The sequence below is a fragment of the Spermophilus citellus genome (genome assembly GCF_964194105.1).
Source record: "Spermophilus citellus genome assembly, chromosome: 1".
Lineage (NCBI taxonomy): Eukaryota > Metazoa > Chordata > Mammalia > Rodentia > Sciuridae > Spermophilus > Spermophilus citellus.
Genome location: NC_138182.1, coordinates 24,888,044 through 24,904,162, shown reverse-complemented (window position 1 = coordinate 24,904,162; position 16,119 = coordinate 24,888,044). Strand labels below are relative to the sequence as shown.

General features: G+C 41.7%; 1 protein-coding gene across 1 annotated transcript in view; it reads left to right on the top strand.

Annotated features, from left to right (window-relative positions):
- Positions 1 to 12,556: 12,556 nt before the first annotated feature.
- Positions 12,557 to 16,119, top strand: part of FLT3 (fms related receptor tyrosine kinase 3) — an 82,077-nt gene continuing 78,514 nt past the window's right edge. Inside the window, exon 1 of the mRNA XM_081299308.1 lies at positions 12,557 to 12,925. Within this exon, the coding sequence (XP_081155434.1) occupies positions 12,883 to 12,925 (43 nt within the window). The 5' untranslated portion in view covers positions 12,557 to 12,882. The remainder of the gene's footprint in view (positions 12,926 to 16,119) is intronic.

Below are 16,119 nucleotides of genomic sequence, written 5' to 3'. Positions count from 1 at the left end.
CTAAACTTTTTAAATTTGGATTCATCAGGGCTTAGTGCTGTGGAAAGGCATATGTATCCAAAAAATGTACATAAGCCCAAGGTACTTTGGAAAGATATTCTAACAGGACAATGGAAAGGTCCTGACCCAGTGATTGTCTGGAGTCGGGGTTCTGTTTGTGTGTTTCCACAGGGAGAACAGCAGCCGATTTGGATTCCAGAGAGACTAACCAAAGCAATTTCTACAGACCAAAAAGAAGAATATTTGACTCAAATCCATAACAGCTGATATCCAGAGCTCCAGCTTTGTTGAGAGCCACAGCCAAAGGGGTCCCAGCAAACTTCCAGCTGCCAGCAAACTTCCAGCTGCCGGCTGATGATTGGCTCACAGCAGCCCCAGCAACATCTAGCTGATTGGCTCCTCTGCGGTGATGTTCATTGGGCTGTTTGCCAGCTGATGATTGGCTCACAGAGGCCCCAGCAACATCTAGCTGATTGGCTTCTCTGCGGTGATGTTCATTGGGCTGTTTCCCTGCCCTTCAGACTGCCAGCTGATGATTGGCTCACAGCAGCCCCAGCAACATCTAGCTGATTGGCTCCTCCACGGAGCTGCTCATTGGGGGACTTCTTTGGCTCCGCCCACACGACCCAGCCAATCAGCCTCAAGAGCAGGAGGATTGTGGGAGGTGGTGAGGTTTGTGTGGGGGTGAGAGGCTTGTGGGAAGCCGGTGGTGGCAGTTGGGCTCTGAGGGTTTTTTCCTGAGGAGCTGTTTTGTTTGGCATTTGTAGTTCTAAAAATAAAGTTAGTTTCTTTTGACAAGTGGCTCCTGAATTGTGCCCAGCCAGACTGCAGCATTTGGTGGCTCGCACGGGGAGCGACTGAGGGTAAGTAAACTGCTCGCCCCTGAGGGCAGGGTGAGAGGATGGGTAGCCATTCTAAGTTTCCTGTTTTGTTTTGCTTCATTTTTGTTTTAAGTTGCCTGTCCCTGGAGATGAGTGAGACGGAAGAAAAACCGCTCACATCTGAGGAAAAACTATTTGCGTCTGAGGAACAGATAGGGAGAAAGGACGGATGCACATGTCAGGAGGATAGAAAGGCTATAATGAATTTTTGTTGTTCCTTTGTTATTTCATTCTGTCTCGGTTTTGTTTGGCGTCATCTTGTTGGGTTGTATTATAGTAGAAATACGGGAACAGAAATTAGTAAAAAACAAACCGAAAGACTGTTAAGTAAATTGTTAGAGGAAGGAGGCATCCCAGTAAAATCAAGAACAGTCAGGGCATACGTTGATACAATACAAAAATGTAGCCCATGGCTTTTTAAGGAGGAGTTGTTAGATATATCACAATGGAACCATCATGGTGAAGATTTAAAAAGAATAGAAAAGAACAACCCAGGGACTCTGCCAGTTGGGACATTGCCATTGTGGGCGTTGGTATCTGGTTTGCTTAGTCCAAAGCCTTCAGTTCAGACAAAGGTAGAGGAAGGAGAAGACATATTGATTCAAGTAAAAGAGAAGGTCTCTCAAATTAGTCAGAAAGAGGAAAAGATTCAAGTAAAAGAGAAGGTCTTTCAAGCTAGTGAGACAGAGGAAGGAAGTTTAGAGCAGAAAAAGCCATCAGGGGAAAAGTTACAATAGGAGACTGCTAATAACACCTTTCTATCAGAGAGCGTAAGTGTCCAACCAACAGCACCACCTCTACAGGAGACTGCTACTAACAGCATTCTATCACCAGAGGGCATAAGTGTCCAATCAACAGCACCACCTCCATATGCTAGGAGACTCCCAACCCCCGCAGTTGATAGTTGGGATCCTGAGACATGATCTCAAGTATGCCCTGTATTTGAGGTAGGAGGGCAGCAAATTTACCAGGGTTTAAATTTCAAAACAGTGAAGGAGGTAAAAGAGGCTGTAACAACCTATGGTCCTCAAGCACCCTTCACTGTAAGCTTGGTCGAATCCATTACCAACTTAAACATGACGCCAGCAGATTGGGCTAATATTTGTAAAGCTGTGCTAAATGGAGGACAATACCTGTTATGGAAGGTTGCCAATGAGGAATTTTGCAAGGAGACGGCTAGGCGAAATGCAGCAGCTGGTTATTCTCAGAGAAATCTAGATATGCTGTTAGGAAAGGGACCTTATGAGGATCGGCAACAACAAATTGCATATGATCCTGGTGTATATTTACAAATTGCTGTAGATGCAGTTAAGGCATGGAAGACTTTACAAGGACATGGAGGTTTACAAGGTCAATTATCTAAGATAATACAAGGAGCTAATGAACCTTACGCTGAATTTGTAGATAGGCTTATTCAAACAGCTACCAGAGTTTTTGGGAATACAGAACAAGCAATGCCATTAATAAAACAACTGGCTTATGACCAAGCGAATCATTGGTGCAGATATATCATTAGACCATGGAAACAGGAAGATTTAAACACATATATTAAATTATGTAGAGACATTAATGAACAAGAGCAAGTCATGGCAGCTGCAGTAAAACAGGCTTTAGATGCCAGAGACATTAATGAACAAGGGCAAATTGTGACAGCTGCAGTAAAACAGGCTTTATATACCAGGCCAAGAACATGCTACAATTGTCAACAAACAGGACATTTTAAAAGGAATTGCCCCATAGGAGGAGGGTTTAACAAAACTAGGTATCAAAGGAGTAGAATACTGGGTATTTGCCCACGATGCCGTAGAAGGAGACATTGGGCTAATGAATGCCATTCTCAAACCACCATAGAGGGTACTCCATTATCAAAAAACGAACAAGGACAAGGTGTTTATCCACAATATCGTGGACAAAGGCATCGGGTTCCATTGCCAAAAAATGGACAGGGGGCCCCAATGCTCCGGGGCCCCAAACCACAAATATACGGAGCACTGGAGGAACCCAGCAACCCCATCAGGGTAGTAACCAGGACACATTGTCTATCAGATCCCTATCAGACAAACCAGAGGGAGCGGAGGGTTGGACATCTGCGCCTCCGCTAGATCAGTACTAACTCCAGAGATGGGAGTTCAAATCATTCCCACAGGGGTAAAAGGACCTCTTCCTAAAGGAACAGTAGGCTTATTATTGGGACGCAGCTCTTCTACTCTAAAAGGACTTTTGATAAGTCCTGGGGTAATTGATCCCGATTATGAAGGTGAAATAAAAATTATAGCCAGTTCTCCAAAGGGTATATCAGTAATTTCACCAGGAGATAGAATAGCACAGTTACTAATAATACCAAGTCTACATGATAAATTTTCCAGTCATGCTGTAGAAAGAGGTTCCAAGGGATTAGGCTCCACAGGTGTAGATTGGGCTATGCTGTCTTTAAATTTAGATTCTCGCCCCATGCTAAAACTAAATATTCAAGGACATGAATTTAATGGGCTACTGGATACAGGTGCAGACCTTAGCATCATCTCTCGTCAAGAATGGCCAAAACATTGGCCATTACAACAAGCCACTCAAACGCTTCGAGGCCTAGGAGTGGCGACTAATCCCGATAGAAGCGAAATGGTATTAGATTGGAAGGATCCTGAAGGATGTGAAGGAACTATACAACCATATGTATTGGATCATCTTCCCGTAAATTTATGGGGACGAGATGTCTTAGATCAATTAGGTTTGACATTAACAAATAACACCAATCAAAATGCACCCACTATTATGGCTAGACAAGGTTTTAGGAAAGGAAAAAGATTAGAAAAACAAGAACAAGGTATAGCAGCACCAATACAAATAGATCAAGGAACAGACAGACATGGGTTGGATTTTCACAAAGGGCCACTGAGACAATAAAAATTACATGGAAATCAGAAAGACCAGTATGGGTTCCTCAGTGGCCCTTGACTAAAGAAAAGATACAAGTAGCCCATGATCTGGTCAAACAACAATTAGTGGAAGGACATATACAACCTTCTGTATCTCCCCATAATACTCCCATTTTTGTCATCAAAAAGAAATCTGGTAAATGGAGATTATTGCAAGATTTAAGAGCCATTAATAATGAAATGGTCATTATGGGACCTGCTCAATCGGGGATTCCTTAATTGTCTGCTTTGCCAAAAACTTGGTATCTTTTAGTTATAGATATTAAAGATTGTTTTTTTTTTCAATTCCAATTAATCCTGAGGATAGTCCACGTTTTGCATTCACTACCCCTGCACTGAATCATGAAGGTCCTGATCAGAGATATGAATGGAAAGTACTCCCTCAAGGGATGGCTAACAGCCCAACTATGTGTCAAATTTATGTTAACAAAGTAATCCAGCCACTTAGAAATCAAAATCCTGAACTACAAATATTTCACTATATGGATGATGTATTATTAGCACACAAAGCTAAAAACACATTGCTAGAATGTTATGTAACACAAATTTATTAAAAAATTATAATCTAGATATAGCAATAGATAAAGTACAATTAAATTTTCCAATTAATTATTTAGGAGTTCTATTATCCTCCACCATGGTCCATCCACCAAAAATTCAAATACGAGTAGATCAACTCAAATCACTTAATGACTTTCAAAAGTTATTAGGAGACATAAATTGGATAAGGCCTTATCTAGGTATTCCAACAGGAGAATTAGGACCTTTATTTGATATCCTAAAAGGTCCATCAGATCCAAATTCACCCCGAATGTTAACGCCTGAAGCAGGAAAGGCATTAAAAATCATTGAAACATATATGGAAAATATGCATTTGGATAGAATTGATATAAGTTTGCCTTTATTATTTATTGTACTACCAACAAAAAAATATTCCTACAGGAGTATTTTGGCAAGAAGGTCCATTATTATGGATACATTTATCTTATTCTCCTAACACTATTCTTACTAGGTATCCTGAGGCTGTAGGACAATTAATACTCAAAGGAATAAAAACAGCAAAGGGAGTATTTGGAATTTCTCCCAATAAATTATTACTCCATATACTATGAATCAAATTGATGAATTAGCTAATGAGTTAAATACTTGGGCAATAATCATGTGCAAATCTAATGTTTCATTTGATAACCACTTACCATCTAATCCTTTATTGTCTTTTTGGTCATTGCATCCTGTAATTTTTCCAAAAATGACAAGAAAAACACCTATCATGAATGCTCCAAATATATTCACTGATGGGTCAAATAATGGTACAGCAGCAATAGTTACACCTGATCAAACTTTTACATTTTTAGTACCCAAACAATCAGCTCAAAAGGTAGAGCTTAATGCAGTATTACAAGCTTTTGTGATGTTTAAAGATTCTGTATTTAATTTATTTTCTGATAGTCAGTATATAGTTAATGCTATAGTATCCCTTGAAGATGCTGGTAGGATTTCCCCTTCTTCTACTGTTTTCTCTTTGTTTTCCACTATACAAAGTTTAATCTGGGACAGAAAAGATCCATTCTTTATAGGACATATCAGGGCACATACAGGATTGCCTGGAGCCCTTAGTTCGGGCAATGATTTAGCAGATAAAACTACACATGACATACATATTTTCTCTACACTAGAAGAAGCTATAAATTTTCATAAAAGGTTCCATGTCAATGCTAATACTTTACAAAAGCGTTTTAAAATAACTAAAGAACAAGCTAGACAAATAATAAAACAATGTCAAAATTGTGTGACCTTTTTACCACAAGTTAATCTTGGAGTCAATCCTAGAGGATTGATACCTAACCATATTTGGCAGATGGACGTCACACATTTGCCAGAATTTGGAAAATTAAAATATTTGCATGTTACAGTTGATACTTCTTCTGGATTTTTGATGGGCTCCCTTCATGCCGGAGAAAAAACTAAAGATGTTATAGCTCATTGCTTACAAAATTTTGCCACTGTGGGCATTCCAAAACAGTTAAAAACAGATAATGCCCCTGGTTATACTTCTACCTCTTTTAAACAATTTTGCTCATCATTTAGCATTACTCATATAACAGGAATCCCATACAATCCACAGGGACAAGGCATAGTTGAAAGAGCTCATCAAACTATTAAAATGTACTTATTAAAGCAAAAAGACGGAATTGGGAAGGAGTATATATTCCCCAAAGATAAACTTAAAATAACCCTTTTTACTCTAAACTTTTTAAATTTGGATTCATCAGGACTTAGTGCTGCAGAAAGGCATATGTGTCCAAAAAATGTACATAAGCCCAAGGTACTTTGGAAAGATATTCTAACAGGACAATGGAAAGGTCCTGACCCAGTAATTGTCTGGAGTCGGGGGTCTGTTTGTGTGTTTCCACAGGAAGAACAGCAGCCGATTTGGATTCCGGAAAGATTAACTAAAATCCTGACCCAGTGATTGTCTGGAGTCGGGGGCCTGTTTGTGTATTTCCACAGGGAGAACAGCAGCCGATTTGGATTCCAGAGAGATTAACTAAAGCGATTTCTATAGACCAAAAAGAAGATGATTTGGCTCAAATCCATAACAGCTGATATCCAAAACTCCAATTTGGCTATCCTTACATCTGCGACAGAACCAGGATGCTTTTTTCAATATCTATTTTATTATTGCCCTTTCCCATATCATGAAGTTCTATTTTGTTTTTTGAGCTCATACAGACCTAGGTTAATGTTTTGCTGATCAGTTCTATTTTTTTTTTTTGACTATAGAGTTTTTAAACATTGCAATGGAGATTTCACCTGTAAAAAGTTATAAGGCCTTTACTATTATGTTATGTGTTATATGTATTATATTATGTGTGCACACTTGTGTTTTGTGTTATATGTTTGAATGTACATATGTCCATATATCATATATGATAAGCGCTCATGAAAAAATGGATCCAAATATTTTTTTATTCACGTGATTTAAATGGTTTAATTTAAATTGGGTAAATAACTATTAAGAATTGTTTTAATATGTAAACAAAAAAGGAGGTTAACAGATCTGTTTGTTTACTTTCACCTTTCCTTTTCATTATATTTAATAATTCTCACCTTACCTTTTCATTATATTTAATAATTCTCTTCAAGATAATGTAAATTGTTAAGAAAATTGTTTTCTTTTAGTGTCTTCTGGAATGTTACACAATTTTTTCTTTAGCCATTATTGCCAGAATTCCTATCTTCATCCCAGTGCCAGTGAAGACAATGTAAATTGTTAAGAAAATTGTTTTCTTTTAGTGCCTTCTGGAATGTTACATAATTTTTTCTTTAGCCATTATTGCCAGAATTCCTATCTTCATCCCAGTGCCGGTGAAGACAAAGATAAAACTAATCTACAGCTTCTGCAATAGCCATCACTGAACTGCTTGCAGAACTTGCCTAGGCTATGTGCAGAACTTGCAGAACTTGCCTAGACTTGCCTACACTATGCATTGTGAACTATCTGTTGGTGCAGCGACTTGTGGTAGTGTTGGGGTATTTTTGCTGATGATGTCATTGGTGGTACAATTTTTCCAACAAGAGCCATCAGTTGGCTTGGTGTATCTTCCTCCCTTCTGCTTGTCATGACAAAGACCTCTCCACAGGTGTGGCTGTATACTGGACCGGTAGTCAATGACGGGTAAGATCCAATTACAATGGTACCAACCTAAGACAGGAGGCTGACGCCCTGAGGTCAGCTCATCCGAAGACGGGTAAGGACCATATGTAGTATTGGACAACCTAAGGCAGGCACGGTCCCCAAGCCACATGCTTGTTGTTTAAACAGAGAGGGGGTGATGTTGAGAGCCACAGCCAAAGGGGTCCCAGCAAACTTCCAGCTGCCAGCAAACTTCCAGCTGCCGGCTGATGATTGGCTCACAGCAGCCCCAGCAACATCTAGCTGATTGGCTCCTCTGCGGTGATGTTCATTGGGCTGTTTCCCTGCCCTTCAGACTGCCAGCTGATGATTGGCTCACAGCAGCCCCAGCAACATCTAGCTGATTGGCTCCTCCACGGAGCTGCTCATTGGGGGACTTCTTTGGCTCCGCCCACACGACCCAGCCAATCAGCCTCAAGAGCAGGAGGATTGTGGGAGGTGGTGAGGTTTGTGTGGGGGTGAGAGGCTTGTGGGAAGCCGGTGGTGGCAGTTGGGCTCTGAGGGTTTTTTCCTGAGGAGCTGTTTTGTTTGGCATTTGTAGTTCTAAAAATAAAGTTAGTTTCTTTTGACAAGTGGCTCCTGAATTGTGCTAAGCCAGACTGCGGCACAGCTTGGCTATTCTTACATCTGCGACAGTGATTAACCAGGATGCTTTTTTCAATATCTATTTTATTATTGCCTTTTCCCACATCATAAAGTTCTATTTTATTTTTTGAGCTCATACAAACCTAGGTTAATGTTTTTCTGATCAATTTTATTTTTTGACTGTGGAGTTTTTAAACATTGCAATGGAAATTTCGCCTGTGTAAAGCTGCAAGGCCTTTACTATTGATTTATGTGTGCACTCTTGTGTTTTGTGTTGTATGTCTGTATGTACGTATGTTCATATTTCATATATGAGGAGCGCTCATGAAAAAATGGATCCAAATTTTTTTTTATTCACATGATTTAAATGGTTTAATTTAAATTTGGTAAACAGCTGTTAAGGATTGTTTTTAAAGGAGGTTAACAGATCTGTTTGTTTACTTTCACCTTTCCTTTTCATTATATTTAATAATTTTTCAGGATAATGTAAATTGTTCAAAAAATAGTTCTTAGTACCTGTTGGAATGTTACATAATTTCTTTTTAGCATCATTGCCAGAATTTCTATCTTCATCCCAGTGCCGGTGAAGACAAAGATAAAACCAAACTACAGCTTCTATGATAGCTATCACAGTAAACTGTATAAACTGATGCATCAATGAATAATAACAAGTAATGCTCAATCAAGGAGTCGATTTACTTTGGGAGGAAATGGACATATTGATAGATTCCTCCGCTTTGAACTGCTTGCAGAACTTGCCTGGACTATGTATCACTTGTATGCATTGTGAACTATCTGTTGGTGCAGCGAATTGTGGTAGTGCTGGCATATCTTTGCTGATGGTGTCACCGGTGATACAATTTTTCCAAAAGAGCCGTCAATTGGCTTGGTGTTGTGGCATTTCTGTATCATCCTCCCTTCTGCTAGTGATGGTCTAAAATTTGGGGGCCAACAGAGGTGAGGCAAAGAACCTCACCCCCCCACTGGCACCAAGGCCAAATTTGGGGGCCAACAGAGGTGAGGCAAAGAACCTCACCCCCCCCCACTGGTGCATAGGCCTATCCACAAGTATGGCTGTATGCTGGACCGGTAGTCAGTGACGGGTATGATCCAATTGCAGTGGTACCAACCTAAGACAGGAGGCTGACGCCTAGAGGTCAGATCATTCGATGACGGGTAAGGATCATATGTTGAATTGGACAACCTAACAGGCACAGTTCCTAAGCCACATTGCTTGTTGTTTAATTAATCAGAAGGGGGGAGATGCTGAGAGCCATAGCCAAGTAGGAATGACGCATGGCATTTTGAAAGGTGACCCTGCTCAGGGATTAGGGCGGCTCCAGGTTTAGGGTGGATCCTGCTGGATTAGGGTGGCTCCGGGTTTAGGGTGGATCCTGCTGGGGAATAGGGCTTATCCTGCTGCCTCAGGTGCCCGCTCCTTGAGTTCCCGTGGAGTTCTCGTGGGGTTTTGGGAGAATTGGTACGCAGAACCCGGGGGAGGGAGTGTATTTTCCCTAGTATGTGCGTGTAGAGGGCCGGTGAGAGTTCGGGAATAAAGAGTTACTGTTGGAATCTATAAGTTTTTGTGGTGGCTCGGTTATTTTGTGCCCAGACAGACTGCAGCAAATAATGCCAAGTTATTTTCCAAAGTGCTTATGCCAATTTACATTCCCACCAGTAAGTGAGTTTCCTGTTGCTCTGAATTCTTGTCAACACTTGATATTGTCAGATTTTGCCAGTTGTTGGGTTCAAAACCTCTCTTAGTAAGTGTTAAATTGTGTCACATAGTTAATAGTTCTACTGGATTCACATGAATCCTATTCAGATATTTCTTTGACTTGTTCCTTATTTTCAGGAAACATAAACTTTAAATGACATTAACGTATTTCACTTGTGAGCTGTTATTAAAACTACGGCATAATTTTTGAAGAGTGAAAAGGGGGAAGGGAGATATTTGTATAATTTAAGAGCTTGATACATTATAAGACATTGGTAAGATGAATGACCCCTTACTCATGGGTACATAGCAGCTCTGCATAATGGTGCTAAGAATCTAGATAAAAATATATCTTTTGTGGGGCTAATAGAAGCCACTCCATTCAACTCCCCAAAAAACCGTCTGATCCTTCTCCCCTTTTTCTAAACTCATTCCCTCTTGGTGCTTCTTGCCCCTTTAGAAGTTTATTTATGAAAGTATTCACATCATAAACTCTGGAACCAAAATTTCACACTTGGGCCCATGTAGCTGCCGTATAATCTAAGACTCTAAATATCTTGGGTTGTTTTCCTTAGAGTTTGCCTTGAGGAAGAAATTAGAGATCATATTTGATTCAACACTTGGCATGTTTCTAAGAATGATGGGCATTATCTCGCCTTCCCAATGTTAGCCTATATCCCCTATTCCAAAATATTTCCATCTATTGAGTTTACTCTTTGAAGAATTATTTTGCTCCACCAATCTCCAGGGAGAATACAGTGTGCATAGAAATTATTCTTAATTTCTCCTTTCTCACCACTTTTTTTCACAGAAGGGTTCTTCCTTGTGTCTAACATTCTTTGCAAAAGCAGCAGCAACTTTTATGATTCTGTATCCTGAATGGTGGTCCACCCAAGCTGAAGTTCTGAAACTTGTAACCATTGTTTCCTTTAAAACTTGTAGCAATGAAACTTTAAATAAAAGGCAGGGTGTTAGATCTTGGCAATCAGAAGGCTCATAAGTGCACTTTTCTTCCCATGACCAGCCACCTCATTGCCTTATCTTCTCCTGTCCAACTTATTTCATGCTTCCTTCCTGCAGTTCTGTTTCTGACCCATGGTAGATTCTCTCTCCTTTTTTTTTCTTTTTTTTAAGACAGGGTCTTAGTGAGTTGCCGAGGCTTACCTCAAATTCCTCCTCCTTGCTATGGCCTCCTAAGTAGCTGAGACTACAGGTGTTTGGCACTGTGCCCTGCTGAAGTGTGACATTTAAAAAGACTTTTTTGAATGGTAAAATACACATACATTAAGTTTACTTTTTTGTGTATGGTGCTAGGGATCACATCTAGGGCCTGGCGCATGCTAGGCAAGTGCTCTGCCACTGAGCCACATTGCCAGTCCCTACTTTATCCATTTTGAAGTATATAGTTCAGTACTATTAAGTACCTTCATATTGTACAATCAAGCTCAAAAATACTCTTTATCTTGCAAAACTGAATTTCTGTTCCATTAAACATCTCCTGATTGCCCCCTCCCTCCGGTCCCAAGTAACCATTGTTCTACTTTCTGTCTCCATGAATTTGACTACTCACCTCATGTAATGGAATCATTCAGCATTTGTCCTTTTGTGACTGGCTTATTTCATTTAACCAAATGTCCTCAAGATTCAACCACATTGTGCCATGTATCAGAATCTCTCTCCTTTTTAAAGTTGAAAAAATTTATTCTATGTATATACCACACTTTCTTTATCCATTCATCCATCCATGGACCCTTGGGTTACTTCCACCTTTTGGCTACTGTGAATGATGCTGTGAACACAAGTGTACAAATATCTCTTCATGATCCTGTGACAAGAGGATTCTTTTTTGGTCTACATCCAGAAGTGGAATTGATGGGTCATATAATTTTTAAATACTTTGAGAAATCATTACCGTTTTTCATAATGACTATATCAGGCAGACACCTTTATTGGTGGAGGTGGTGGTAGGAAGAATGGAACTCAGGCTCTACCACTGAGCTACATCCCCAGCCCCATGGGTTACACATTTAAAATTTCTGTTATGCCCTAGAGGAAAAAAATTATTGTACTGTAGCCTCCATCTGAGGGGAAAAAAATTGTATGGCTAAGAATAAACACCGTCAGTGTTCATGCTTTATTAGAAAATGATTAAAATGATCAAGAGCAAGGAATTCCAATAATTGGGACAGTCTTTATAGACCATCTGATCCAGTCATATACAAGAAGTAAACTGGGATTCAGACAGCAAGTGGCTTGTGGAGGACAAGGGGCTAGTTAAGGGGGAAAAACCAGAAATGGTGTTCAGAGATTTCCAATCTTCAACCTTAGGCAAAGAAAATAATTTTCAACACTAAATACTGTGTGACAAAGAACAAGAGCTATGGAGTGGATTTCACAACCTTCTGCCTGTTGTATAGGTATTGTTTGTTATCCTCCCGGTTGTTCTGGTTGACATTGAAACCGAGGTGCTCTTCTAGATCCCACTGCTGGAGGGGTCCTGGGCATCCTAGGAGATGGAGGGGGAGACAAAGGAAAGCAGTTCATAATTAAGAGCTACCAAGCATGGAATAAGACCCATAGAGCTGCCAGTGTGGGGCACAGACTCAGCACCCTTCTTGGGGTCTCAAAGATCCTCGCGCTCCACTAGGGAGGTCCCCACGTTCCGGAATCCGAACGAGGGGGCTCGGGGACTTCTGGGGACAGGAAAGCAGTCAGAGTCGCGGAGCCCGGGCAACTTCCCCGGCAGGACCGCGCCCTATCTCCCCCGCCGCAATCGGGGAGCCCCGGGCGCAGCAGAGCGCAGGCTGCGGACCGCGGCAGGCACGTGGGCTCGGCCGCAGCGCTGCGCCAGGCACCGGCTACCCGCTGGGCCCAACCTCGGCGCTCCCGCCTCAGCCCCTGCCTCTAGGGAGAGGGTTCCTCCCCCCTTCCACTTTGCACCAGTCCGAGGGAATTTGCGGTCGGTGACGCGCATCCTTAAGCGAGCCACCTGCAGCGCGGGGCGCGCCGCTCGGGGCGGCGTCGCAGGGTTGGGCTGGCGCGGCCTGGGGACCCCGGGCTCTGGAGGCCATGCCGGCGTTGGCGCGCCGCGGCGGCCGGCTGCCGCTGCTCGGTAAGGCCCTGCTCGCCTGCTCGCCTGCTCGCCTGCTCGCAGACCCCCGCAGTCCCTGGTGCGGCCCCTCGGCCCCCACCCTGCACTGGGGACCCGGGCGCGCGCCTCCTCCGGCCCCGCCGCCTCGCTCCTCCCCACGCTCGCTCCTTCCATCGCCTCCTGCGCCCCTCCTCTCTTTCGCGCCCTCCCGGCTCGCCCAGAACTTGCCCACGGCCCCAGCTTTTCCCACCCCTCGTCCTCCTCCCTCTTGCTAACGTCCCTCCTCGGGTCACTGCCGCGGTCCGGAGCGGGCCCGTACTCCACGGGCGGCCTCTCCAAGGCTCGGCGCCGGGTCCGGGGCCGCGGCGTCCGCCTGCTCGGCCCGCAGGGTCTAGCGGTGGGCAGTCCGTGTGAGTCTGCGGCCGCGAGCTTTGCTCCAGGTGGCCCGGGACCACGTCTGAACCGAGTCCTGGATACTGTAGACGCCCAGGGGTGGGGGGTGACTTTAACTTTTCTTCTGAGGTTTTGATTTATGGGGTGAACTCTGATGGGAAAATTCGCCAGCATCCTCTCCCAAAGCGAGTCATCCCAAATAACGAACCCCACCCCCACCTAATTTCGGTTGGATCAACGACTAGTTACTTTGGAAATATTATGCAAACAGGATTTACATATTAAAATGCCAGCCGCCCCTTCTTCCTACATTTTCTTCCCCCGAGATTAAACCCTAATGGGATTTTCAAGGACTTTGAGTTCTTCCCCCCAAATAAGCTGCTGGATAGCGTAGTTGTGATTGAAAATAAAAAATCTCTTTCCGATCCGGTTCACGTCAGTTTTCTGTTTGGAAAGATGAGAAGGTTGAATCGAATTTGGTTTGACGAGACAGAGTTTTGGTAGCCTGGGAGCTCTGTTCCCTGTCCTAGGTCTGCAACCTTGGGACCCGTGCTCACCACCCCAGCCTCTTACATCTGACCGACTACTGCTTCTCCTCCAGCTCCAAAATTGAAAGATTCCAACTTAAAGTCTCTGTGGTAAATAGAGAAAATATTAGCAGTATGGAAATGCAGTAATTATTTCCAATAGTTTTATTCCCAAGTAATTAAGAATTATAGAGTAAGAAAATAAGGAGAAAAGTGGAAAAAAAACCCAAAGTTTACATTTCTTAAACATTTATCTTTACTAGGTAAATGTTTGCATTTCATATGTATAGCACAGTATGTTTTTCAGATTCTGCTAACACGAAAAGTTAACTTTCTGTTTTGTATGATATTAGTGCCTTTTCCAGTAGCATGAAAGACATTCTAAAGGTATAAAAGGGACTGGGTTTGTAGCTCAGTGGTAGAGCACATGGAAGATCAATACTTGGAACATATTTAAGCCACATTGTTTTTTTATATTTAGGAAAGATCTTAGAAATTTCTGTATCTCTTTCTCTCCAGATTTTTATAAACGAAGTTTAACTGGCATGCAGTAAATATGCACAAATCTTGAGTACAAATTCATTAATTTTCCTATATAAATATACTCACATAACCACTATGGGGTCAAGATATGGAGCAGATCTAGCTCCACCCTTTCTCAATTCCTATTCTCAAAGGTAGCCACCATTTGACTTGTAATACCAGATACTAATTTGCCTGTCTTTGAAGTTCATATAAACGAAGCCATTGTTATGCCCCCCTTTATGTTGTAAGCACTGCCTTTCATGAATGCCTATGAAGTCTTGTGGCATTGGGAGAATGGGCCTTATCTGCATATGCACTGACACTAGGAAAAGAGGAGGATTTCAGTATTTCAATAACTGTGATACTATCTCTTTCATTAGTATCAGAAAATTCATATTCAAAGCCTTGGATTACAAGCTATATAGTAGTCATCCTTTGCTTTTCTTGCTTGTTTTAGCTTCTGGCCCAGGGAGCAATGAATCAGGAGAAGGTGGAGGGAAAGGATACTGGGCACAGATTGGTTTGGATTGGATGGGAGACTGGACCTGGTGACTTGTTGTTAAAGTCCTCTCTAACTCTACAAGTCTAGTGATTCTGGCCATCTAGGTTTGGATTTGGATTCGCTATTCACTTGTCTTGGGTACTTTGTATCTATCTACAGTCAATTGTCCTCTTACATTTAACTGGGAAGTACTTGCCATCCACTAAAGAATGATCTACTTTTTATAAATAAGAAAGCACTCTCAGTAACAGTAATCTGCTAAGATTTTTTTGTTGTTGTTGTTTAATTTGTTGTTGAATCACCTACTTAAATGAAAAATAATCGGGTGATGAGATATGAAATATGGAAATCCAGGGTAGACTTAAGATGAGATATGAAATGAGATATGAAATATGGAAGTCCAGGGTAGACTTCAGATCAGGAAAATAAAGAGAAAGCATGCATTAGGGAAAGAATCATTTTTACTTAACAAACTTTGTTGAATACCTATTCTCTGCTAGGTATAAAGGGTACAAAGATGAAAGAGATGGAGGTAGGGGAACTTTGGTATAAATAACCAGTTTATTCTGCTTAGCCAATGCATGGTATTTGTGTTTCCCCAGGAAAAGTGTTTTAGCAAGAATCTTTCTTTTAGTTAGTTAAACCTTTCAAAGGTTATTTTTCTATGTTTTGGAGTGGGTGAAGGAGGAGGTAAAGTAATTCCAACAGTTACTTTGATCACCAAATATCTATAGATTAAAAATAGCATGCTTCAATGAAGAAAGTTTCAGCCAAGTCAGAATAGGAATTCTAGGCATTTTACCTCCTAAAACTATTTACATATGGCTAGATTGTATTGAATGCCTATGGGAAAGAAAATGCTCTTTTATTTAAAGAAAAAAAGGATTGTTCCAGAGTTAAGTATGGTCACCTTTTGCTTTTTTTTTTTTAGTTGGGGATGTTGTTATGTTGCTCAGTTGGCCCCCGAATTCAACCTCCTGAGTAGCTGGGACTATGGTACATACCACAACACCCAGCAAGAAACAGTTTTCTAAGCATTTTCTATGATTCTTGGAACAAATTTGCTGACTACATTTTATTCTGGGAGAGCATTCCTGCTCCCTGGAGAAGCCCACAGGATGGATACACTTTTGTAGTATCTGCAGTTCTGTGTTCTCTCTCCTGTTTTCATTCTCTAATGAAACTCAGAAAGAAATGTGTCAAGAGCTTCTATCACGAAATGTTCAAGATTGCCATCTTGCTGACTCCCCAAGTACCCACCAGACATC